Source organism: Delphinus delphis, chromosome 12, assembly GCF_949987515.2.
Source record: "Delphinus delphis chromosome 12, mDelDel1.2, whole genome shotgun sequence".
Classification (NCBI taxonomy): domain Eukaryota; kingdom Metazoa; phylum Chordata; class Mammalia; order Artiodactyla; family Delphinidae; genus Delphinus; species Delphinus delphis.
Window position 1 is genome coordinate 11409991 of NC_082694.2, and position 27330 is coordinate 11437320.

General features: G+C 41.9%; 1 protein-coding gene across 1 annotated transcript in view; it reads right to left on the reverse strand.

Annotated features, from left to right (window-relative positions):
• Positions 1 to 21042, reverse strand: part of BUB1 (BUB1 mitotic checkpoint serine/threonine kinase) — a 41767-nt gene extending 20725 nt beyond the window's left edge. The window contains exons 1-17 of the mRNA XM_060027696.1: positions 20966 to 21042; positions 20059 to 20134; positions 17816 to 17875; positions 17593 to 17731; positions 16573 to 16769; positions 14090 to 14133; positions 13294 to 13394; positions 11753 to 11805; positions 11476 to 11660; positions 9879 to 10030; positions 6881 to 7137; positions 5076 to 5134; positions 3643 to 3771; positions 3433 to 3543; positions 2594 to 2693; positions 1553 to 1634; positions 408 to 582 (exon numbers count right to left, since the gene is read on the reverse strand). Coding sequence (XP_059883679.1) covers positions 408 to 582; positions 1553 to 1634; positions 2594 to 2693; positions 3433 to 3543; positions 3643 to 3771; positions 5076 to 5134; positions 6881 to 7137; positions 9879 to 10030; positions 11476 to 11660; positions 11753 to 11805; positions 13294 to 13394; positions 14090 to 14133; positions 16573 to 16769; positions 17593 to 17731; positions 17816 to 17874 — 1843 coding nt within the window. The 5' untranslated portion in view covers position 17875; positions 20059 to 20134; positions 20966 to 21042. The remainder of the gene's footprint in view (positions 1 to 407; positions 583 to 1552; positions 1635 to 2593; positions 2694 to 3432; positions 3544 to 3642; positions 3772 to 5075; positions 5135 to 6880; positions 7138 to 9878; positions 10031 to 11475; positions 11661 to 11752; positions 11806 to 13293; positions 13395 to 14089; positions 14134 to 16572; positions 16770 to 17592; positions 17732 to 17815; positions 17876 to 20058; positions 20135 to 20965) is intronic.
• Between the last annotated feature and the right edge of the window lie 6288 nt (positions 21043 to 27330).

Below are 27330 nucleotides of genomic sequence, written 5' to 3' on the forward strand. Positions count from 1 at the left end.
TGTAGATACATATCAAGGATTAAAATTTGCTGTTTGTTACTCTTACCAAATTAGAAAATAAAATGTTCATATTTTTAACATTCAAGTCTGTCTGTAGTGGCTATTTAGTTTGTTGTAAAACATGAAATAAAGCTATAATCCCATACAAATGGGTTGGACTTTGTATCTTTGCCTTTAAATGCTTCTATAGATTTTTCTCCCGTTCTACCTAAAATCTAAGTTATCAAACTTTTAAAATGCACATAGACTTTAGAAAGACATTATGCCAAAACCAAAAACCATATATGTAATAATACAGTGAATGGATTTTAAGTTTCCTCTTTATGATTTTCAAATCTTCCAGAAGAAAACTATAATAGTAAAAGAACTGAAGTTGGCAGAAGACACTAAGATAGTGTAAGGCACACCTTTATCTTCTAGAGGGTGCACTGAATCCACTGGAAGCCTGTGGAAGGGCGTAGATGCCAGCTGTGCAGCAGATGTAAAGTCTCCTGGGCTCTTGGGACTGGGAGCCAGGGTTTTGTTGCAGCGGACACCCCACACGGTTGAATCATCCAAAAACTCGTCAGTGTGAGGTACTTCCTACAACGAAAGATGAACGGAAAAAAAGTAGCAATCTCCTTGTTTCGTAGATGAAATTTAATACATTAATACTTTTTAAGATTCAAAAAAATGAGGAATTTTAATTTTTTCGAAGAAATGGATGTAACCCCTGGCTAACACAGAGCCAAGGACATCGTGGGTCCGTTCTTTGCCCCAGAACTGGGACACTTCATCTTTAACACACTCCAGCGGAGTTATATCACATGCAAGAGTCACGTTTTGTTTACCAATTTTTTTTTTTTTTAAAGATTTATCATTCATTTTATTATTTATTTTTGGTTGCATCAGGTCTTAGCTGCGGCACACGGGATCTTCACTGCGGCACACAGGCTTCTCTCTAGTTGTGGCATGAGGGTTTTCTCTTCTCTAGTTGTGGCGCGCAGGTTCCAGGGTATGTGCGCTCTGTAGTTTGCGGCACGCAGGCTGTCTATTTGAGGCCCACGAGCTCAGTTGCCCTGCGGCATGTGGGATCTTAGTTCCCTGACCAGGGATCGAACCCGTGTCCCCTGCCTTGTAAGGCGGATTCTTTACCACGGACCACCAGGCAAGTCCCTATTTTTTTTTTTTTTAATTTGGAAAGTCTAGATTTACAGAGGAATTACAAAGATAATACAGAGTTCCCATATAGCCTGTATTAAACTTCTTAGGTCTAGGAAAAATATATATGCCCCCAGTGGTTCCGCCTGTCTAAAGGGAAGGCTCTCAGAGGGCAAGGATCATTATCAAACTCATTTTTCAGTTTCTATATCTCTCTTAATGTGTGGTGCATAATAGATTTGCAAATAATTATAGAATAATGTTCTATAAAACTTAATTTTCACATAATATTTTATTTTTTCAGCACAGTTTTTTAAATACACCACCTCATTTGACTGGCACAAGCATTTGGTAAAATGAAAAGAAAAGGGTTGCGGGACCCATTTCATGGATGAAGCAGAGATTTACTTACATTTGGTTTTGAAGTGAACCTCCACATTGAGCGTTCTCCAAAGGTCCTGGCTCCCGTGGGCTTATTTTTAGGCTGTGGTAATCTAAGGAAAGATTTGCAAAATTACAAACAGCAAAATATGCTAAGGAAATAAATTCTACCACTTAAGTTAGTGTTAAAAACATTCTCCCCTTTTCCTATTTAGTTAATATTTATACACATATTTCTTACTTTTACAGCAAAACTGAGTGCAGGTTGAATTAACTTGACGATGTATATAAAAGTAGATCTACAGTTACTTAAGCGAGGGTGGAAAATACAGAACTTTCTATTGCACTGAGTTTTAAGGTTTTTTTTATTATTATTTTATTTTTATTTTTTTTGAGTTTTAAGTTTTAAGGATAAAAAAATAGTTAGGGCCGTGGCCAACAGAATGGCATGGATGCCATGTTTTATTTCTTATTCCCAGTGCTTGGTCTAGCTACAGAACATGAACCTCTTCTACACCATGATACCTTTAGTTCACACCTCTCTTGCACGGTTTAAATTATTAATGGTGAAACTTCCTCATGCTACCCTACTCTACCCTGATGGGGCTCAGCCTTAAAACAAATGTTCTCTGCAGTGTGACCCAATATAAGCCACTTCCTTTTCTACTTTATCAATCCTGCAAATATATACGGAGCACGTATGGATACCTGTACTGGTGAATTCATTTACAGCGAATACAATTTCAAATCTATAGGATCCCTTGGTTCTCTGATGATTTATAACCATACGGTTTCCTTTTGTAACAAATACTTTTGTTATGGAAGGACTACTTTCTTGTAACCCCCCGGAACTCTGCAGATCTGGAAAAGAACTTCAGCAGCAATCTCCCGGCCATGTGGTCAAAAGGCTCATCTGTGGCAGAGCTGGGGCTGGGGCCCAGGCCATTTGATCGGCAGGTCCTGTTCTCTCACCAGCTCACCACCTGGACTCCTGGAGGGATCTCCGCACTGTCCCTGTCACTATGGCAACATGCATCTCCCCCAGTGTTATCTTAACTAGATATTTCTTTACCCATAATTCTCTTTGTTTCCATCTTCGAACACAGGAAAAGCAGAGGACAGAGAAGAGATAATCTTATTGACTCCCCAAGCCCCAGAAGATGTTGCATTTTCTGCAAGGGTAAAAAATTGCAGTTAATTATTAAAATAGGCCCAAAACACTATCCTTTAGGTGCAACTTCAACTACAAATAAGAAAATGGAATAAGAGCTACAGAAAACAATTGCTGTCAGTTTTTGAAATACTAGGCAACGAGGTAAGTCACTCTGCAGCGACATGAAGGGACTAACCATGGTCACAAGGGTTAGCGCGCGAGCCGCCGATCTCGAGTTCCTGCCACACATAAAGCAGCGTTCGCCGTTCTCCTAACGCGCTGCTGTGCTCACTGACACTGAATAAAGCTCGCCATGTCTTTGCTTTCCTACAATGAGGACCTAAGCTCTTAGCTCTCTATATATCTTCATCGTGATCTCTCTCTGGCTTCCAGCACAAATCCTCTGACTCTAGACAAAGGTGGGCTAGTCCTGGCTCCCAACACTCCAGCCCGAACATTCCTCTGCTGGGCAAAGCTCAAGTATCCCTCAACTACTCAGCCCTTCCTGGCCATTCCTACCCATGCAGATTTCGTCCTTCTTTAGCACAATTTATTATTTTTTAAGAAACAAACCAAGTCTAGGGCACACACTGAGTACCTTGCCAAATAACGTTGTATTTTTTTATTTCACAAACTCCATGCCCTTATGTGACAAGCTAACCAAGGCCAGGACCACTTCTTGTATAATCCTTGCTATTTCTGTGGGCAACCACCCACTACGCTATCCACTTAGTAGCTATTAAACAATCTGTTATTACTCTGAAACTGGGCTTCAAATGCATCTTCATTTTGACCTAGAGATGGCCATTCATCTTTGTCATCAGAAACATCAGGAAGTGTAGGAGCCTGAAACATATTCATGATGAAACCTTAAAAGAATAGAAAGAATAATGGTAAACATGGCTGCAAAAGAGCTTTCATTAATTTGTCGTCAGATGCTACACATTCAAACAAAAGGCCTTACATACCTAATGCTTCTTTTGTGTGCACGGTGGGTGACGGCTGCACTTTGGATGGCGTTGCCTGAACCAGTCCCAGTGATGTGTTAGGAGTTGTGTGAAAAGAACTTGTGTTAACAACCTTCTGTGTTTCACACCCTATTAAAGAAATGGGGACAAAATGCAGCATCAGTAGAGAAATCAGAATAGTTTAGAAGGCACAATTTAAGAAACTTATTATACTTATTATACATTTTTATTATTCTTGATAATCCTCACTAAGGACTTCCATTACTATAATGCTTCCATATCTTTCATTTTTCTCTTTATAATAGTCCCACGAGGTAGGTAAGGCAAGAAGTATCCGTTTACAGAAAAGGAAATAAAAGCTCAAAGAGATTAAGTGGCTTGATCTAAGATCATATCAAATTAGCAGACTGGTCATAAATAGCCCTCTTTGCTCCAACTACTATACCCCAGAAGTAGTTAATAGTGACATTGTATATCTTAGGATTGGCTTTCCATCTCCCTCAGCCGGGCCCAAACCATGGTGTACATGGCCCTGCACAGCCTGAGCCTCTCAGCTCCCACCTCAACTTCCTCCTCCTCCCCTGCTCCCTGTGGCCACTGGCCGCTCTGCTGTGCTCCAAACAGTTCAGGGATATTCCTACCTGAGGGCTCTGCCCTTGCTGCTCCCTCTACCTGAACCAGGTTTCCAAGGGCTGCGTGGGACGCTTCCCCCCTCTACCCAGATATCACCTTCTTTGTGAGGGTCTTTCCCAGTTGCCCCTGAGATTTCAACCCCTGCCCAACCCCCCCAGCCACACTTCCCCCCTCTTCGCGGGTGGGGATTTCTGTCCTTTCTGTTCGCAACTGCATCTCTCACTACCTAGAACAGTGCCTGGCTTCTACTAGTGCTCAGTCAGGTCCTGGTTAAATGTAGGTGTCACTGCTTTTTTCAAGTAGCTCTGCTCCCACTAAACTGTCATAGGAAAGGATGGCACAGTACATGAAGGAGTGGGGGGAATGAAGACCCAATCCAGGTGTCTTATTTTATTTATAAAACTTACTTTTATGCAAATACCTCTAACAAAGTAGTACCAAACGGAAGTATAACACTCCTAATTAAACTTTTAATCACCTTTCCATCTTCACAACATGTTAAAGATGACTCTGGTTTTAGATTAAAATCTGCTGAGAAATTTAATAGGAAAGTTTTCACAAATCAAGTTTCCAAAGGATTCCAACTAAGATGTGACTGTCAAGTGAATTTCTACCTTTATTTGAAATGGTCCGGGGTTTAACTAACCCCTGCCTTCTAAGAACGGGAAAGCTGACACCCAGGTTCATTAAGGCCTGAAGCCTTCATGAACTGCAGCCACCAAACAGACCCTTGAGCGACCTGGACGAGTCTGGGCAAACAGCTTAGACAGCAATGTATTATATCAATAGTTAAACATTACCTTCTTTTATCTCTGCTCCACTCTGTGGCTTGAATTCATGAGTACTTTTATTCATACACCTGGAAGAGAAAACTCTTGAGACAAAATAACTCTCAAGAAAGAACAGTAAAAAATGTCAGCAATGACGAGCCTGTTGTTAAAACACAGATGGGACTGCCTAGGTCTACAGTGTAAGTGAATAAGATGTTTTATGTTTTCTTTCATTTCCTTTCGAGGACAATAATTCTTACAGATAAAGGCCAGGTATTCACGTTTGCTTGACATAGTGATTCTGTACTTTAACACCCGATAATCATTCATACACGAGGTTCGAACGATCCCATTTATTACACAGGCTAAAGGGCTAACCCCCAGCTCCAGGCCTGCCGTCCGGCACCACTCTCCTGCGCTGTGATGTGGGGAAGCGCTGGCGCCTTCGCCACAGGGGCCACCTCTCTCGTGATGGGCAGGTAGCCACAGTGCATTGTCCTCTAGACTTCAGCAGTTATCAAGAGGGGAAAAAATGGTACGTGAGACACTTACATCACAGTTTATTTTAAGTGCAGTCGTGATAGTGGACCTCATCTGTCTATTTAACATTGCTTCCCTTAATGGACCCTGTGAGGGTATAAAGTAAAAAGTGCAAAGCACTTTTAATCTTACAAATCCCCATTAAACTGTCATAAAAACGTGAGTTTTATAGAGATACCAGAGAAAGGTGCCCTTTCTCTGTCGTGGTCAGCCATCTAGGCCACTGAGAGCGTGAGGGGGGTACTTTCAGTCCCTTGCCTAGGCTAAGGTCAGGGTCAGTCTGAAAGGCTTCTGAATGATCTGAATGTTCATTAGGTCAAAGAGTTTCATAATTTTATAAGGTTCAGCTGGACACGCTGAACTGTGTCTCCGGGGGCCTGTCATTGCTGCTGTTGTGACCATCTTATTGTTGTGTAAATTAACTACTAAGAACTAATGAAGTCACAGCCCCACACAACAGTCCTCTTTTTACATACATGGTTTGATACAGGACACAGGTCTGAATTATTGTCCTAATGTGGCTGAAAAAGCATGATCACTTTAAATCTTATTTCCAGGAGAAATCATTGGTAAAAGTTAACCTTGGACATTGAGGAGAACCAGCACTTAAGAACCATAATCTGTGCCAAGGGGTTTAGCCCAAGGGGAGGGTGTGAGTTACATTGTAGCTTTTATCTTTTCCAATAGATCAATAAAATTTTTATGTTTAAAAAAGAGAGAGCACCAAAGTGACTGAAGAGGAAAATATAAACAAGCGATGCGACAGTAATTGTAATTTCTGTAATCTAGGAAAATCCCTCAAAATTGGAGAAAAAACCTCCACAGCAGTGTATAGACATATTTTGGCATATTGTGTAGCAGATATTAATCCCAAACTGCTCCCGGTGGAAAGACAGAAGGAATATGAGAAGAATATACGTCAAGGAACTATCTGGATTGTAATGAACCCCTACCTGTGTTCAGTCAAAGCCAGTAAGCAAAGGCAATTTCAGTTTAACAGCTGTATATTCTTCAGTTACAAAAAGATTGTTAAGTTTCAGTGTATCGAAAACTTACAATTCAAGAGGGAAGTATGAAGTAAAACAAATACTCTAAAAGAAACAATAGGTGAGGCTGAAGAACCGGGGCTAATGTTTTGGTAACTTGCTTCTTCCACTGCATGCCCATCTAAAAATTATTTTGAAAAACAAGACTCATCCATCATGTACACATTGCTCTTGACACTGCAGGTCACGTAAAGAAGCCGTCAGACACCATTCATACCACTATCATCTCTAGGGCTACCTTTGGCTTACCTGGCATCTTTGCTGGCCACCGTCAACATGGCATCTGTCACTGGCTGGGCTGCCAAAGGAACCTGGGGAGCTACACTCTGGGTGACGGCTGGGGACACTAAAGCAGCGGTGACAGCATTTGCCGTAAGTGCAACAACAGATGCATCTTCGGGTGTCTCTCCTGCATTCTTTGAGGTCTGCTGATGGACAGCTGGAAGACTCGGAGCTCTCAGTTCCTGCGGGGAGCCTGTGTGTGGCCCCATACGTGCTGGGCTGACCTTTCATGGTAAGCAAACAAACAAAAACAAAGCCATGAGGTCCAGACTGCTAATTAGGTATTACAGTTTTTCAAAGAATGGCATCTGTCTTCTTCAGTAGATTCCTTTCCTCCTGAGCCAGCTCCTTACCCCTCCAGGTATTCTGAAATGAACAGTCAGCAACAAAGGTCACTCTATGTGGTGGATGCTTCCGTAGCTTCTTAACCACACACTCAACTGGCAGCTCATACTTCTACCCACTAAAATACCAGCCCCGGGGCTTCCTTGGTGGCACAGTGGTTAAGAATCCACCTGCCAGTGCAGGGGATGCGGGTTTGAGCTGTGGTCTGGGAGGATCCCACATGCCGCGGAGCAACTAAGCCCGCGTGCCACAACTACTGAAGCCTGCGCACCTAGAGCTCGCGTGCCACAACTACTGAAGGCTGCACAACTAGAGCCTATGCTCTGCAACAAGAGAAGCCACTGCAATGAGAAGCCCACGAAGCCCTCGCACTGCAGCGAAGAGTAGCCCCCGCTTGCCGCAACTAGAGAAAGCACGGGCGCAGCACCAAAGACCCAGTGCAGCCAAAAATAAATAAATAAAATTTTAAAAAATCGAAAAAAAATTTTAAAAATAAAATAAAATAAAATACCAGCCCTGAGCATTCATTAGTATTTAAGAACTGGCACATTTCTCCTTACTTAATTTTGGGAAAAGACTAACAGTCAATGTTACCAAATGCTCATAATGGTGTTCCTGCTATTAAAATACCCTTAGTAACCATCTTCCCTTTAATGAGTAGGAAACACGAATATAAACTGCACTGACTGCCACAAAAGCATGGCGCACAGTGGGAAGGACACGGGCCTTTAACATGAAGTCTTTGCTTTTCTACTCACATGTACTTAGACTGTACATGTACACTCCTATGTTACCAAGTTAAAAGACAAAGAGCAGGATTTCCCTGGGGGTCCAGTAGTAAAGAATCTACCTTGCAAGCAGGGGATGTGGGTTCGATCCCTGGTCAGGGAACTAAGATCCCACATGCTGCGGGGCAACTAAGCCCGCGCCACAGCTACTGAGCTTGCACACCTCAACTAGAGCCCGCGTGCCACAAACTAGAGCCCAGGCGCCCTGGAGCTTGCGAGCCGCAACTAGAGAGGAGAAAAACCAGCACTCCACAACTAGGGAGAAGCCCATGCGCCACAAGGAAAGATCCCGCGTGCCGCGACTAAGACCCAACGCAGCCCAAAATAAATAAAATAAATAATAAATAAATCTTAAAAAAAAAGAGTTAATTTCTCACCATAGAAAAGTATTCTCACAAATTGTTAAGAAAAGCACCAAGGGCTTCCCTGGTGGCGCAGTGGTTGAGAGTCCACCTGCCGATGCAGGGGATACGGGTTCATGCCCTAGTCCGGGAAGATCCCACATGCTGCGGAGCGGCTGGGCCCGTGAGCCATGGCCGCTGAGCCTGCGCGTCCGGAGCCTGTGCTCCGCAACGGGAGAGGCCACAACAGTGAGAGGCCCGCGTACCGCAAAAAAAAAAAAAAAAAAAGAAAAGCACCAAATATCTAGGGCAAGAATAGTTATTTCACAGACAAATGGACAAAATATTAAAAGTTTACTCTCACTAGTCATCAAAAAAGATAATTAAAAATGACCTATAACATTTTCTCACCTACCAAATTAGTAAAGATTAAAAATAAACATAATATTCATTTCTGAAGAAATACATTAAAAAAATAATAATCAGACTTTCTCCACCAGATATCAAAACATACAACAATGCTATAGTAAACACACAATATGGAATGATCAAGAAGAAACCTATTGACTAAAACAAAGAGACAGCTATTTTAGAAATGGATCTTATACCTTAAAAATTTAGTATGTGATAAGATATTTTAAATCAATAGGGAAAGGCTGAGCTGGTAAATAAATGACTTAGGGACAAATGGAGATCCATTTGGCAAATATATCCTTATACCACTCATATACAGAAATAAGTGCATAAACAGGCTTCTGGTTAAAGACAGTGGCTTAAACACGTGCTTTATCATCCACGTCCTCCCGAAGCCTCACCAAAATGACAGTAAAGGAATCCTAACACCTAAAACAGCAGCTGGAGGAGGCTGATCTCCAGAGAAGTTCAGAAATTTGAACACATCTCAGGATGGACGTGAAGGTGGAGCTGAAAACAGGAATGTGGCCACAGTAAGTCTGTAGAAAAATCAGGTCCTGAGACCCATTCTTGCAGGTGCCTGCTGGCTTCTCAACACAAACTAAAGAAATCATTATATTTGAATTTTCATTAAATAATAGTCATTTTACACCCCCCCCAAAATCAGAAAAAGGATTATATATGCTAATAATTAAGTATATAAGTATGTGCCTACACACACACACAGACACACACACGCACGCACGCACACACACACGCACGCACGCACGCACACACACACACACACTACACGTTCTGTCCTGTAACTTCCTTTCTCAATCTACATTTTGAAGATCTTTCCGGGTTGGTGCTGAGAAGCCCAGCGTTATTCTGATTCTTGGCTCTTTAAGTGTGACCTCTTCGTCACTGGAAGTGTGTTGGATTGCCTTTTCCCCCATTGTTGGGGGGAAAATAATTCAGAAAGCCAGTAACTAAATTAACATCAGAATTAACTCTAAAAATAGAGCACACAGAGGACAAATAGAAACAGAAATCCCTGTACTGGGCATGGGAAGCATCGGCAAGGAGCACACACACCTCAGACCTCCCCTGGGAAGAGGGCAGGTTCTCATGCGATGTCTCCACCACTTGGTGCAACTTCTTATGAAGCTCATCCATTTTCTGTTTTAATAGTTGTTCTTCAAAAGCGTTTGCTTCTTTCCTTTTCATATAATGCCTGTCTTCATTAACTTTAGGAAAGAGAAAATATGGTTTGCATGTGAAATTTAAATTCAGGTCATCAGAGGAATCCATGCAAAATCAGTAAAAGGTTATTTTTAAGACGGCAAAGTTTTTACTAGTCTTTTCCATGTGTATTAGATTATGAGAACTGAAATATGTATTACTTTTCAGTTATAGTTTTTACCTTCCCGTAGCACAGTTATTTTTAAGTTCAGGGCATGTAAGTTATAAAAATTTACAAGATGAGCAACAAAAATATTTGGTAATAGCACAGTATGATACTAAGCACCGCTTGTAGAACAATCATGACTGTGCAAATCATTTGAAAATGGAACTGTTTTTAAAAGATTTAAACCTCTAGGTGCTTTCTAAGAAGGAATAAGAGTAAAGTGCACCGAATGGTCAGTGTCTCAAGTACACTGCTCTTGGTCCCATTTCCAGTAACTGGTTAACATAACCACATCACGTACAAATCTAACCGTCCAGCTCAGACTTTAGCATCTGTGCAAGGCACAAGAGTCCTCCACGAGCGTCAACTGACTGTCCTCTCAGTTGTCAACCAAAAGAGAAATAATGAATGAACAAAAAGTGGCCTACAGAGTGGGCACAGCACAAATACACAGATGGTGTAAAAGCCCTGAGTAGGACAGAGGTTCATTTTCCTCTGAGGTCCACATTGTTACAGCAAAGCCAGGTGCCAACACTGGTGTTAACATTCAGTTTTCCCTGGGGAACAAAGCTTGACCCACTGTACAGCACAGCCATGAATAACATGGCACCTTCATCAGAGGACTCCTGAATGTCTTATTTACAGTAGTTGCAGATCTTGAAAAATCTCAACTCCAGTTCCTAACCTAATCCTTTCACAGCCCAAATAACAGACCCAGAGGTTTAGAATAGCTAGATAAAGAAGTTCAAATCCGTACAGATATTATTTGAAAGGTTAAAAGTATCTACTTCGGGGCTTCCCTGGTGGCGCAGTGGTTGAGAGTCCGCCTGCCGATGCAGGGGACGCGGGTTTGTGCCCTGGTCTGGGAGGATCCCACACGCCGCGGAGTGGCTGGGCCCGTGAGCCATGGCCACTGAGCCTGCGCGTCTGGAGCCTGTGCTCCGCAATGGGATAGGCCACAACGGTGAGAGGCCTGCATACCGCAAAAAAAAAAAAAAAAAATCTACTTCACTAAAAGCTAAGGCAACACTGGTGTGGATATCTATCTCCTTTATTGCTGTTTCAACCCCGAGTTTTGCTGTCAAAAGACACCAATTTAGCCTTTGGACAAATGTGGTTGCTACACTAGTATTAAAGATTTTTAGGCTCCTGACAGAATGAGCTAGAGACATTTTTCTGGCAGATTCTTTCAGTATAGTCAATTATCTGCTAAAATGTAATTACTCAGAGATGAGAATTATATTAAGTGACCTAAGATAGCTCAGACTGTAAGACTGCAAGTACCCCATTGTTCATGCTTTCTCCGTTGATTGTATTTCTGGGCTCTCAGCTCTTCAAAGGAAAACTCTGACTCTCCACGAATAAGCTTCTCCTTGCAATACATGACAACCTGCTGCACATCAGCTTTGGCTGCCACAGGTGGGTGTGCAGAATATCCTGATTTAGAAATCATGATCACCCTTTGTTCCCTAAAATGGGGAAAATACATTATTTACAACAGTGTACTGAAGCAGCTCTTGAAGGAAACTAAGTAATAGATGAATGCACTGATTGTACTTGCATATTCGACTCTTTATCACAAGCTGAAGATGTTACTCCAGAAAGTTCTGAACCCTAGAAAGACAGAAAAGAAACACAAGCACTCACTTATCTGGAAAGAATCTATCATCCAAATTACTTCACAAAACAATATGAAAACACTTGAGGGGGGGTCTCTGAATCATCGAGTAGATTTGTATATGTTCTTTCAAGTTACAATTAATATCTGAAGCCTAGGTTTGCATTATTACTTTTATGATAACTTTTGCAACTAGAGTCTGATAAGAAAGCGATTTTAAAATATCTGCTTGGTAGTCGAGAAGGGCACTTACTTCCCTTTGATACATAGTCCAGGAGCTGAGCCACATCACCTACGCGTAATGAGTTTAACATTCCAAATAGCTACATTAAAAAAAAAAAATCATTAAAATTTTCTTCTGGCACTGTTCTATGTTGAGGAGTCTCTAATGCTAGCATTCATTCACTAGACAAGTATTTACTGAACATCTCATACGTGTCATGTCCTGGGCTAGGTCCTGGGAAGTGACTGTAAACAAGACCCAACTCTGCTGCCTAGAAACTTACAGTGGGGACAACAGGAAGCAATGAGACTGGCAAACATGAGTAGGATGTAAATTGGGATCATCTGAGTATCTGTCGAAGTTGGAAATTCATATTCTACATCAGGAATGTGCTACATTAATAAAACCTGCACATGTGTACTACGAACAGAGGCATTTCCATGGGATTTAGCTTAAAGGAGGTCCTTAGCAAACTTTGAAAGAGCAACAGTACTATGAAGAGGAAAGATGCTGGGAAGCAAGAAAAGAGCGTTTTCACATGCTAATAAGCCATCAGGGCAGAAGAGCCACCTCGCCCCACTGCAATGGCAGGGAAAGGTGAAGTTATTTATTGGTTGGTGGCAGAAATGGACAGACATCATCTGATGGCTTCTGTTGTTTCACTGAAATAGTATTTTTGCCAGTTCCTGAGGAAGGGGTTGGAGGTAGTCAGGTCCCAAGTTTGAGGAGAGTAAAAAGAAGTGTAAAATCATCATAATTTGGCATTAGAGAGTAAAATGGGAAACATAAGTGATATGTAAAACATAAAAAGTGAACTGGGAAATTGGAAGCATAATTGCCGGGGAGTAGTAAAGCCCTGGCTGAGGTTATAGTTTGAAGCCAGGAGTGTTTTAGGTGGGCTCAGGTGCCTCCACGTGGGTGTGATCCACGGTAGGGAATCCTGGGCCTGTGCAAGGGAGCCCCGCAGAACAAAGGAGGAGAGGCTGCTGGGAGGAGGCGAAGACAGGAGGTCGTGGAGCAGGGTTCCCTAGGTCAGACAATGCAGGAAGTTATGATCAGTGAGTTATTTTAAATTTAATATTTGAGGTGAGTCGTGGTGGATGATGACAGGCCCGGAAAGGTGCCACAGGCACAGGTGGCTGACATGGAGGTTAGAGTCTTGGGAGACAAGGTCAAAGAAATGAGATGCCCAAGGAAGGCAGCTGGATGACCGTTCCATACCCTTCCCAGTTTCCACACGAACTACAATCATTATTATTACCTGATTCTTAGAAATGCAGGCTGAGTTATTTCCTGGATTGGATTTTAATGTTACCAGTTGGTTTAAAATCTGAGCATTATTCAGAGGTTCTGAGGTTCTTGCTATGAGGGGAAAAAGATGAAATAAAAAGAAATAAGGGTAAAACCATATTAAATAAAATTATTACAAATACATTCCCTTGATCTTTCAATAAGTAGCATTAAAAAATAAACTCATTTACACTGTCTCAGAAAATGCAACTAAAATACTTTATCAATAAGAGAAATATGGTAGAGATAGCTTTCTAATCAATTCAAAATGCCCAAGAAAGTCCCTGAAAGACATGTAAACTCTAGTTATTTTAAACAATAGGATAGTCAATGCTTAATGCTAGAATGTAATCTATTATTTCTAAAAAAAAAAAAAAAAAACAAACTACATTTCTTTAAAAGTTGCATTAAACACATTTGATTCAATTCAGAACAGATTCACTTCAGAGTAGGTATTGTCCTCTATGTGGGGCAATTTTTATTTTTATTTTTAAAAAATCCTAAAAATACAATGAAATCACCAAGCTTGTGTGTGTGTGTGTGTGTGTGTGTGTGTGTTGGAGGGGGGTTTTTTTAAAGTGCTATGACAGAGCCCCTGCTCTGCTATTTATCAGGCATTATTATTATCATAGCACCGCCCCTGTTATCTAAGATAATACAATCAAGAAATAGTGGATGGATTTGTTTTTTAAGAAAAACAAAAAAAAAAGCAGTGAAAATCAGACTAAATTACCAAGGTCTTGGACATTTTAGAAAGCATTATTTACCTTGAGTTGGCAAATGGGTTTTGGTGAGGCGTGTCTGAAACAACCTAAAAGACAGCAATAAAGGCATCAGTATAGATTATAATTTACAGTTCAATATATATTATATTAAAGTGAAAACTAGGGACTTCCCTGGTGGTACAGTGGTTGAGAATCTGCCTACCAATGCAGGGGACATGGGTTCGAGCCCTGGTCCGGGAAGATCCCACATGCCATGGAGCAACTAAGCCCGTGCGCCACAACTACTGAGCCCACATGCCACAGCTACTGAAGCTCGTGCACCTAGAGCCTGTGTTCCACAACAAGAGAAGCCACCGCAACGAAGAGTAGCCCCTGCTTGCCGCAACTAGAGAAAGCCTGCGCACAGCAATGAAGACCCAAAGCAGCCAAAAATAAATAATTAATTAATTTAAAAAAAAAAGTGAAAACTAAACATGATAGACAGCTTACTAAAAGCTAGTAAAGACTGAGGTTAAGAGAGAATGTAAAGCTGAATTTTAGAGTTGCTTCAAAATTAAAAAAAAAAAAATTCTGGGATTGTCTTCATACCCAATACACTTAATATTAGAAAAATTCCTCTTTTTGCCTCGTTTATATTAGTATTTCTTAAATTCATATAACAAACATACCCTCCTTCTGAGGGTATCAAGTATGTACATGTTACAACATGGGGCGTTTGAACTCTCTATTTTAGGCATTCTCTACATCTGGAACATATGAAAAGTATAATGGTTTGAAGAAAGATGTTAAAGTACAAAACTATTTTAAAAAGCAGATATATTACTGTTCATGCTGTGAGGACTTCTTAAACATGTCATTTCATGCATCTTTGCATGTTAATCAACCTATCAAGTAATATGCAACCTCCAAGCTCGACATTTTTGGGTGATATGAGGAGGGGTGCATAGTATGAAGAGACTGAGAGATGTACAACCAAATGCAGACAAATGCCAATGTTGTTTGACTCAATTCAAACAAACCAATGGTTTTAAAAAAAGGCAAAAAACAAAAACATTTTACATAATGAAGAATAGCTGAAAATAGGATGATATTAAGGAATTACTATTCATTTTGTTAGGCATGAAAATGATGTAAGGTTCTGTAAGAAATCACCTTTTTGAGATGTTTATGGAAGTGTTTAGGGTAAAATATTTTGCTGTTTTGGATCTGCTTTAAATCCTTCAGCACAGGGACTTCCCTGGTGGCACAGTGGTTAGCAGGTGATGCAGGTTCGAGCCCTGGTCCGGGAAGATTCCACATGCCACAGAGCAACTAAGCCCATGCGCCACAACTACTGAGCCTGCACTCTAGAGCCTGAGTGCCTAGAGCCTGTGTTCCGCAACAAGAGAAGCCACCGCAATGAGAAGCCTGCACATGGCAACAAATAGAAAGCCGGCGTGCAGCAACAAAGACCCAACACAGCCAAAAGTATATAAATAAATTAATTAATTAAAAAAAAATCCTTCAGCACAGCGTGATCAAATATTAATAATAATTAAAAGCAAGTGATAAGTAAATGCAGGTTCATTATATTAACTTTTCTTTTTTTAACGCATACTTGAAAATTCTCATAATAAAGTTTAAAAAGAGCATGCGCACTGGAGCAAAGTTGAAAACAATGAGTGTATTAAGAGCCAGCGAGGGGTGCAGAGAGACAAGCTGTCTCTATGCTGCTAGACAGAGACAGCAGAAACCTGTACCACCTTTTGAGAAGGGAATTTGGTTACATGTACCACAAGCCTGAACACTCTTCATACACCCTTTGACTCCACAGTTTCAATTCTGAGAATCTATCAGAAGGAACTAGATAATAATAGGAAATACATTAGGAAATACTTTTATGATGAAGAAAAAAGACCTTGACACAGGGCTGCATATGTACATAAAAAACGCCTGCAATCCTATTACAAGCGGAGAAAAAAATGCGACTTAAAATTGATGGGTTTCTTTTGCTTCTTTAGTTTTCTGTATTAGGGTATATATAAATAACACCCTAAATGAGGTGTATTTAATCACTGAAAAAGTCAAAAATTGTGAAAAACAAAGTTATTCATTAAAATATTCATTATGTTTTATTTATAAAAATCAAAATGTTGGAAACAACTTTAATATTCCATTGGAGAACAATTAAATTATGACATAGCTCTGCGACAGACTTCACAACCACTTTATAAGTAGTATAAAAGTGCATAATTTCTTAAGAGCAGTATAAAGCTCAGTACACACAATCAGACTACAGTACGGTCTACCGTAAAAATACACAGACACTAAGACACACACATAGGCATCGGAAAAAATATTAGAAGGAAGTGCACAAAAATGTTAACAGTAATATTTCTGCGCAGCTTTTCTACTATTCTATACATCCACGTTTTCCCCAATGAGAAGGATTTCCCTGTACAAACAGATAACAATAAAAATCTTTTAAGAGCAAACACTGCATTTCAAGGTAGGAGACACTGCGTGGAGTTTTATTTTCAAACTACCTGAACTGTTGCTGCAGCAGCTCTCTAGGTTCGGCCTCGTTCTGAATTCCTCTTCGAAAAACGGCACTGGCGTGCTGCCGCTCCCCCTGGCCTTCCAGATGCCCAGCCCAGGCTACGTACAGAGGAGCTGACAGGGTCCCAATCCCATGGTTGTACAGAAACTCAAAAAACTGAGGAAGGTCACTGTTGTACTCAGCCTGCAGAAATCCAAAGCAGACAGACATGAGAACGAAGGCACTGCCAGTCTCAGTGTGGCCAAGTCCAGCCAGCCCTCAGCGTTCGTCTTCCTGGAGGCTTCAGGATGTACTGTGCAGGGGAAGGCCTGTGTGGTCCTCTGATGGCAAGCCTCAAAGTTAAGCTCGTTCCTTTCCTTGACATTCAATGTCCCCAGACAACCCACATTATTTCCCAAGACAGCAGGTTCTGTAACGTAGTATATAAAGTTATACTTGCTCAAGCTCCACAGGCTTCCTCTAATCCTCATATTTGGAAACTTAGTGAACAAATCCCTGTTTACTTTATCTATTCCATTCATGATTTTATTACTAGAAATCACGCTCCCAAGCCTTTATTTCAAGATTGAAGAGACCCAGCCTAACCTGAGGCGGCCTTCTCCTTTTAGTACTAAATTTCATTTCTGAGAGTTAATATTTTCTTAATTATTCACAATGAATTTAATTTACTCCCAGGAACCCACTGGGAGTACCTGCTTATCTCCCCTTCCCCAAGCATGCTTCTCATCCAACGAACCTTCTTTTAATCTAATGGTTTCTACCTCGTGTTGTCACATTTCAGACTTGATACACAGAGAAGAAGGATTTTAAAATTAAATCACTGATTCCACAGTACAGAAGCCAAAAGGTTGTAAAATACGTGTCTCTGGCCATACAACTTAAAAAAAATTTATGAAACATAAGGTATCAGAATAAAAGACAGTCTAAAATGATCTTCAAATCTGGGGTAAAAAACAAAAGGACAACATGACTAGAGATGTGATTATACATCTGAAAGTATACTTACAAATTTTAAACAATAATTGATGAACCTTGGGTCATTGTGGTATCTCTTCTTATCTAAAAATTCCTTCATTAGATGCTCCAATAAAGTTGTCATGTATTCTTTATTCTCAGGAAAATTCTCTTCTACCCATCGTATGTAACTAGAAAAAATACGGATAACATTAATTTTTCAGGGCAGCACATATAGTTTGTTTACAGAAAAAATAAATGAACGAAATGCTAACCTTTCCCATTCACCAAGTGGGTCATCGCCCTTGTAGCTCTGCATATGGGCTTCAAACATTCTAGAGCAGAGAAAAATATGTACATGGGATTATTAGGAATACTTCCTAAAAGATATATTTTATATTTATCACTATACACCTTAAAATAGAAATCTTAAATATCAATTCAAATGCTATAATAAAAATGAAAACAGCATTCCCTCAGAAGTCAGAACACTCAGAAGCAGTCAGTGTTTCTTCAGAAGAAAGTAAGACGCAAGGCCCCTGAGGTAGCCTTATAAAGAAGCAGCTAAAAGAAGGTCCCCAGGTCTATCCCCAGGAGTCTCCTTCTCCTCTCACTGATTCCCGATGTCACCACCACCACCATGAGGGGCAACACCCAGAAGTTTGCTGCCCTTCCTCCTAATGATGGGACCCAGGCATGGCACTGCCTCAGACCCCTCCCCTTGCTGCTCAGGAGCTTGGCTGGAAGACTTGAAGAGGGCTTGGGAAGGGTGCGCACAGCCCAGGGTCCCACCGATCAGGGCTTCCAGATCCAGTTTGCTTTCTGGGCCTCAGTGGAACACAACGTCCCTGAGGAAGAACACACAACGGCAATGCTCAGAAGTCAGTGGCTATGGCTCCCTGAGAACTCTGCTTGGCCCGACCTCCGTGTACCCAACCACAGCTTAAAAAAAACAACCAAGCACAGCAAAGTTCTCCAGGGGCCCCCAGGTGCTAGTGCGGTAAACAAACAAACAAACCAAAACTGTAAAGTATTGTCAGGGACATTAAGCACAGAGGAAAAAGCCCTCAAAAGATGGGAGAAGGGGTAAGAATGTGACGGGACTTACTGTTTTTAGGTAGAGTGGTCAGGGAAAGAAAACCTGCCTCTCTGAGGGGGTGACATTTGATCGGTGCCAGGGATCCAAGCAGCTGTGTAAGTACGCGGAGCTAGGAGAAGGGTGGGGATGACAAGATCTAATTTGCATTTTAAAATGTGCATCTGTCTCTCCAAGTGAAGAAGCGGGTGGGGGATGAGAATAGAAGCCGGAAACCAGTTAGGAAGCTACTGCAGAGCCCCAGTGACAGGGTGGACCATGGTGGGAACATTGTGGAATTTGGGTGTTTTGGAGAAAGAAACAATGAGACTTGCTGATGGGATTGCACACTGGGTAAGAGACAGTCAAGCTAAGGAACACTCTAGGTTTCTATCAGAGACGCTACATGACATTTGTTACATGACTTTTTTCGGGGGGTAGGGAAAAAAGGGTTGAAAGTAATACTTTCTTCTAGCTCTTGTACCTCAAGATACAGATAAAATCAATGTTTCTTATGACTCAAAATCCATAAGCCACAAAAGAAAAGCTAGATGAAGTCAACTATATATAAATTAAAAGCTTCTATGTGTCAAATAAAACAAAACACCAAGCAGAGTCAAAAGAGAAATGATAAACTGGGATAACCAAACAGAGCTTCTAGAAGTTGGGGGGAAAAAACCAAACCCAACCCAATTTAAGAAATGAACAAAAGGTATTCCACAGAAGAATACTCAACCTCTCTCATAAGAGAAATTCACCTCATTGAGATACAACTTCTCACCCACCAGATTGCAACAATGTGACAAGTGTGGATGGGAAGCAAAGAAAACAGGCACTCTTACAATTTGCTTGCAGGTGGGAGTGTACACAGTCCCTGCCACCGCAATTGGTAATAAGATCTACCAAAATTCCACATGGATTTACTTTTGATCTAGCAAACCGACTTCTGGGAATCTAGAGGACAGATATATGCAAAATGTCACGTGTACAAGATTTTTCACTGCGGCACTATTTGTAATAGCAAAATATTGTCCACAACCCAAGTCTCCATCAACGGGGGACTTTTTAGATCAATTGTGGTACATGAAATATCATGTAGTTGTAAAAAAGAAGGAGAAAAGAATCTATGGATTGATAGAGTGAAATCTCCAAGGATAGTGTTAAGTAAAAAAAGCAGTGTGTACGCTCTGTTACATTTTATGTGCAATAAAGGCAGGAATTGTACACACGTGTACATATATAGACATGTTCATGTTATTATAACATAAATATTTATATTTGCAAAATAAATATAAAAATAAACTAGAAACATGGTTACATATGAGGGAGTGGGAGAGCAGTCAAGTATAGAGCGCAGTGAACAGTTTTCTAAATCTTTTTTTAACCATGTAAATGTAGTACTTATTTTTAAAAGCTAAAAAGTCAAAATAAGGTCGGAAATACCTGATTTCTTTTTTGAAATGGGGGAAAACGAGCCTCTAATATCGAAATCCTTTGCAGGCTGGGCTAAAGAAAAAGTCTTAAGGCAAACAAATTTTTGTTTTGACAGCACTTAACCACCTGAGTCTTCGGATCCCCAGAGAGTTAAGATTACCTTGGTGCTGATAAAACTAACCAGTTTTACTTCCTGTCGCATATGGTTTAAGTGTTTTAAATGCTTTTGAAACAGTCTGGATAAATCACCTAAGTCATACAAATAAAAAGCAAAGGCGTAGGAATTTTAAAAATTGTTAGCAGGTTGACATAAATGATGATAAACATAAGGGAACATTTTTCCCCTTAAAGTGCACGTTATTCAAAGACTTTTAAAAACTGTGGGATTAGGGGTTAAAGCAATTTTAAGTTCTCTCTCTTTCGCAGAATTTTAAAATGAGTGGTTTTGAAAGTTTCTCATGAAACCTAAAGGTAAGTTTTAGTTTTTTGTTGGGTTAGACGTTTTACTTCCACAGCGGCAATCTGCCCAGAGCGGATCCCTTACAAAGAATCAAGGAGCGCTGAGGGCCTCAGGAACCGTCCAAATCCCCCCAAACTGCCACTCCGGCCGCAGCTCGGCCTCAGGGCCCGGGTCTCGGCAGAGAGTCCCGGCTACACGGTGCGCGGTCCTTTCCCCGGCTCCCTAGTGGCTCACAGCCCAGCTGGGATGGGGTAGGGGTGGGTGGCGGAACGGTGGGAGGGGACAAACTCCGGAGCCAAGGAAAGGGGTTGGGAAGGGCAAAGGGAGGCAGGTCTGGGGTGGGGCGGGCCGGGGACCTGCAGACCACTAGGCCCGAACCCAGGTACCCAAGCCCCCTGGCTGCCGGCAGCTGGGGATCTCGCCCCCACCCCTCCCCTCCCACAGACCCACACTCACTGAAAAACATTTTCCGGGTTATCCATGGCTAGAGGACGCGAGCCAGCAGCAGCCCCACCTGCGCCGCCAGCGAGGAGCCGCCGCCGATTCGAATCTCCCGCGCAGCCGCAGTCGCCACGCCGAGCGTTTGCAAGACGCCTGACCATTGGCCTCAGCTGCAGATGGGCTGGCCAATCGCCGGGGCCGTTGCCAGGAGCCCAAGCCCCGCCTCCATCCCGCGCGCCCGCCTCTCCTTTCACTTCCCGCAGCCATGTTGAACCGAAAGCTCGCGGGGTCTCGAGCGGGAGCTGGGATTCCGGGTACGGCGTGGTGAGGGCGCCCTAGGTTGGTTCAGGAGTAGGGAATGAGTTTTTTTTCCTTAGCTGTCCAAGCTGCAACTGGCTTACATGGTTTCACGGTTAAAGCATCATCCCAGGGAAGGTATCGTAGGAGAAAAAAAACTAACTTGAGGTTCCTGAGGTGGAAAAAATTGTGCCTCGGCCCTTGGGTCCGGAGAGTCGTGCCTCTTCCATCCTTTACTTAAGTAACTAAACCAGAATCATTATGTCTGGTTTATGGAAAAAAGAAAATTAATCCCGTTTGTAGAGTCGAGACTTGTTTGAGGTCGCAGAGTCCTGGGGGAAATGCCTGTCTCTGGCTTAAGAGGTAGGCAGGTGGGGTGAAAACGGAACCCCGCCGAGTGGCACACTTCCCGGTTTCCCGCAGTTTTCTGTTCCGCGTCCTTGCTGTAAGGAAAGAACCTAGATGCTGAAGCCTGTGAAATTTTGGTTCCAGACCCTAAAATGCTGTGGCAGAGAGCTAGGGAGTGAGTCATCAAAAGCCCAGGGAAGAGCTTAGTGGGTTTTAGCTTAGTGCCTATAAGGTGAGGGCACGTCGGTAGGCACTTCAGGGTTAGTTATGTAAATTATATTGATACATGGCAAATGAAAGCGATGGGTTGGTACCCTTGGAGACCTCCAGGCTTGATTTAACTGATCTGAAAGGCTGTGTGGACAGAGTAAATGATGGCTCGAGGGACTGGGACTTGTTCCTGCAGCCAACTGGTAATTAAAGAACGGGAGTTTGGATAGCGTATAGAATGGCGGCCGGAAAGTTTTCATCATCTTCCACGGAACTAGAAGCTCTGGAGACCGAGGACTTACGGATTCGAAAACCAAAAATGAAGAGACCTCTTTGTCACGGAGTCCAGATATCTAAGAAGACATATGTAATACGCTGATGCTTCCTACCTGAGAGTGAGTTGGAAAAACAGTCAGCCTAACCTTCTCTGCCCCTTGGTCTTTTAGTAACTTCCCATTCTACTTCTCAAGGTTCTTTAAAGAGCCACTTGACAATGCAAGTAACATATAAAGAGCTATTCATGTGATTACCTTCCTTTTAGAGAAGCTGTGTGGATATTTTGCTCCCTTAGGGCCCTTAAGTTAAATTCCTTCTAAAAAAAAAAATTAGCTGCTTTTGGAAATCCTGATGCTCTCTGAGTCCAGAATTTCTTTCAGAGCATTGACTAATTAATTTGGATCTACACAAGTATCCAGTTTGTGGGGTTGTTAACTCAGAGGGTGCTCACTCTGGGGTCTTTAGGCAAGTTTAGGTTCTGCTAACCATTGTAGGAATTAACACATTTTTAGGTCTTCAGCTTGTCTGATAGCACCTCAATCAGTCAACAATCAGGAAACGATGATTGGGCATCCACTGCTATTGGATTTATACCTAATTACAACCTTATCTTACTGAAACAGATCCTGTCCTTAAGAAACTAGTGGTATTATCTGGGAGATGGAGATACAGACATAGAAAATATTAATTGCTAAATTAATGTGTATTAAGTGCTAAATTAATACAAATGATTTAGCCTATCTGCTAGGGGAGTCCATAGGAGGGAGGGGACGTGGGGCCTGTCTGCTGTCTGTCAGAGAAAGCTTCATGGGGCAAGGGGGGCTTAACTTTTGACTTGGGCCTTAACAGGGGGTGCTGGTGGATCTGGATTGGGGAGAGCCTGGGGAGGACATTCCTGATGTAAATCAGGGTTACTGAAGAAACTCACCCTTGAGGACTCCTGCTAATGAGCAGTGGAGATTCTTTTTGAAAGACTGGTTTAATAGTTTGATGTCTAATCTTAAATGTTAGATTAAGGAGTTTGCACTTGATCTTGATAGTAAACTGGGCCTTTTGGGAACAAATAGCACCGTGGTTATAGGACCTTACGGTAATTATACTTACCTCTACCCTGTTTTCCAGAAGCTGCAGAGATTGTCTGCCCTCCTTCCTTTCTACTGCTAGGAGCTGCTTTCCCACCAGGCTTGTTTGTAGAGTAGGGTAAAGTATTGTGGATGCCTCTTCCACACTGCCCCTTGAAAAGGTCACAATGATCCCCTATAAAGCCCTGATGCCAATCACTGTGGGTATATCTAGGAGTAACAGAAGTACTAGGGTTGTCAGCAGTTATTAGAATCTGATGTGTTTCTAGGAATAATTTCCTGGCTTACTCAATGCCTTCCCTTTGTCCTTAATTATGGACGCCCCTCTCTGCCATTATTCTTATTCTGAGGGGCAACTACAATGACCCTCCCACACAATGCGTTCTTCGTAATGTCCCTATTAGGTTAATGGACCCTGTTCCCAATAAATCGGGATTTACTGGGGACAGGGGAAGGGAGGGGTGGGTAGCAGAGGCAGAGAACAGTAATTTGCAGACTTTAAACTGGTATTGGAGGCAGAGGGAATGGAAGAAGGTAACGTAGGGAATCAGATCTCAAGGAGGGAGAGTTCTCAGAACACAGTGATGTCTTCAGTATGTAAGGAAAAGAAAAGAAAGATGATTTCGTGGCCTAGAAGAATTGACAGAAACAGCCATTGAAGCTGGCAAGGCTGATGCTTGTTTTCAGATGTGTTGAGTTGGAGAGGTCACCAGGCGTTGGACCTTCCTCCTGGGCACCGTGGAAGGAAGGGAGAGACAGGCCAGGTTGAAAGGCTTCAGGAGCTTCTTATTGAGGGAAGTTTCATGTGCTGTTTCCTAAGCCTAGAATGATTGTTTTCTTCTAAGAGCTTCACATTACCTCTACATGTCAGGAATAAAGGAAGAACTTCCAAATAGTTTGATGAAGAAATAGTTTGATACTTTGATGAAGCAAATCTATAAACCCCCCAATGCTCGCAGTTTACATAAATCAATAGAAGCAGAAAATACCCAAAGGCTCGCAAATATGTTGCCCATTAAAAAAAAAAAATCACTAATTGGAAGCTTGTGCCACCGACAGCATTTCACATTTCATCTGCTGTGACTCTTATCTTCTTTAATCTTCTCCCTCTACCCTTTTTTCTCAGATTTGTGTTGAGAGTGTAGTGATTGCCATGGAATATCTGAAAATCTGTTAAATAATAATCCTTGCTTCAATGATCTAGCCCTCCCTTTAATTTTTGGCATTGCTGTTGCCTTAGTGAATCTGTTATCTTATCTTCCCAAACCCACCCCAGAACGTGAGGGGGGAGGCTTGTTTTGATCTGGGTGGGAGTAAATGGTCCACCTGTGTCTTAAGTTTGCCTTTCCTGCTTCTGAGGCAGAAATGTGCAGTTACAAGTCTCTCTTCCTTTAAAACTCTAATTTACTTTACCTGCTTGCTAATTTCAATATTAAATGTCCATTTCTGTCAAATGACTAATAGATTCTCTAAGTTATAGGAAGGCCAGTGAGTAAAGTATTTTTATTCATATTTGGGCTTTCAGTGACTTGTTATTCCAGCATCATAATTTCCAGACTTATTGGAGAAGGAAAACCAGGCCACGTCAGGGGACATGAGCTCCAACCTTGACTTTCCCAAGAAGCAGATAATGGGCAAATGACTTAAACTCTTAATCTGGGTGTCAGTTTCCTGATCTGTAAAATGAAAAAAGAAATTTGCCTCCTTGTCTTCATAATGTTTCTCTGAATTCCACTCTCCTGTAGCCTCAGAAGGTTCTCCACTCAATTTCTTGGGTTGTCACATGATATCAGTTAGAACTCTGTTTAGAAAAGTGATTATTTTTCTCTAGGTACTGCCTGTTTGACAGATGCAAACAATCACAGATACACATATATCTTCCTTCCACTGGGAAATTTAAAAGAATTTAGAATAGCAGTATTAGATATGTTGCTGAAACCTCATATAAGATTAGAGATTTATGGGCTTCCCTGGTGGCGCAGTGGTTGAGAGTCCACCTGCCAATGCAGGAGACACGGGTTCGTGCTCCGGTTCGGGAAGATCCCACATGTCGCAGAGCGGCTGGGCCTGTGAGCCATGGCCGCTGAGCCTGCGCATCCGGAGCCTGTGCTCTGCAACGGGAGAGGCTACAACAGTGAGAGGCCTGCGTACCGCAAAAAAAGAAAAAAAGAGATTAGGGATTTATAATTAAAATAGTTACAGAAAGCTGATAAGTGATTTAAGGGGTTATAAAGTATTGACATTAAGAATAAAGTTGATATGAAGAAAGGAAAAAATAAAGCCCATCTGAAATGTTTTTCATCTGAGAGTGTTTGGTGACTTCAGAAGATGCCTGTGTGGTCAAAACCCAGAATATACTCTTGTATCATTGCAGCCTAGGAGAAAGAATGGGAATCCCAGCTTCCCGCCCCCATCAGCCTCCCCAAGTATCTTTAATAGAATGTTCAGTCCTATGTATAGGCTGGTATTTGTTTAAAGGACCTAAGTGATACCCAGATGTTATTTACATTTTGAGCCTGGTTCTAAAACCAGAGACCCTGTTCCTTTCTCTATCCTATTCTTCCCTTATTAGAGGCCTCTGAGGTCTTCATAAGCTTTGTCTTGCATCCTGATAAATGACTGCTCGTATTCTCTCCAAACTGGCCTACCTTAGCTCTGTGCATCTCTTCGGAATTCATCCCTCTTGTCAGCTACAGAGTTCTTTCTTCAGCTTCTGTACGCGAACGTTGGTTGTATCCTTCCATTGCTGTGTAAGTTGTGCTGTCTTGGATTCTGGGGCAAGTTGTTCTCCTAAGACTTAGGAAACCAGATACAGCAAACTTTAGTCTTGGAATCAAAAACATACATGAAACATATTACTTCCCTTCATCAAAGGCACTTTCCTGAATTTGTAGGACTCACTCCCCTTGATTTAGGCTTCTCCATCCCTAACTGAGTGGGATGGCTTCTGTGATCAATGTCAGGGACTTAGGGCTGTTCTCCAGTTTCCCTCTGTCCCACAGCATCTAAGATAGAGCTTGTCTTCCTTTTCTCTTCACAGCTGCTGTCACCCATTCCATCTCTCATGACTTACAAAATAAGATGGATGAGAACAGTCACTTCAGATCCCACCATTTTTCCTTTGGATCCCTGAGAAATGGAGGCTTTTGTTTATTTTAAAGTTTACCCAAATGGATATGTTAAAAAACATTTTGTAGAGTTCAGAGATGTTGCCTGATCTGTATTTTCTGTATTTTCCTTTACATGCTCTCATAAGTCTTTCCTTTTTGCTGACTGATGGTGAGTCAAACCTCATTCGTTTCCTCCACAAAAGAATCTTTTCATCTCTCTTTTTTTAAAATTTTTTTTCTGAATTTAATTTATTTTATTTTTGGCTGCACCACGTGGCTTGCAGGATCTTAGTTCCCTGACCAGGGATCAAACCTGTGCTCCCTGGAGAGGAAGTGTGGAGTCCTAACCCCTGGACTGCCAGGGAATTTCTTCCATCTCACTTTCAATAGAGAGATGACCTGTTAGGATGGACAACTATTAGATCATATAACAGGCCCCAGAACCAAAAGATTCTTAGACCAGACATACTGTTTTCTTATTTGAGAATTTATTTCAGAAGTGCTTACAGGGACTTCCCTGGTGGCACAGTGGTTAAGAATCCACCTGCCAATGCAGGGGACACGGGTTCAAGCCCTGGTCCAGGAAGATCCCACATGCTGCGGAGCAACTAAGCCCGTGTGCCACAACTACTGAGCCTGTGCTCTAGAGCCTGCGAGCCACAACTACTGAAATGCATGCACCTAGAGCCTGTGCTCTGCAACAAGAGAAGCCACTGCAATGAGACGCCTGCGCACTGCAACAAAGAGTAACCCCTGCTCGCCACAATTAGAGAAAGCCTGTGCGCAGCAATGAAGACCCAATGCAGCCGAAAATAAATAAATTTTTTAAAAAAAGTACTTACAATGGTTAACTCACATTTAGTTCTACGTATAATAAGTCACCCTTACTGGAAAAAATGAATAGTTGGAAAGTTTAACATTGAAAAGTAGAATGTTGGGCAAAACTGCTGTGTATTTGAAAAGATGTCTTCATTTCAAGGGTTGGAGTGAAGGGGACTTGAATTGCCTTGTAGGAATTAGGGTTATGAGTAGAGTAGGTATAGCCTACAGAAAAGTT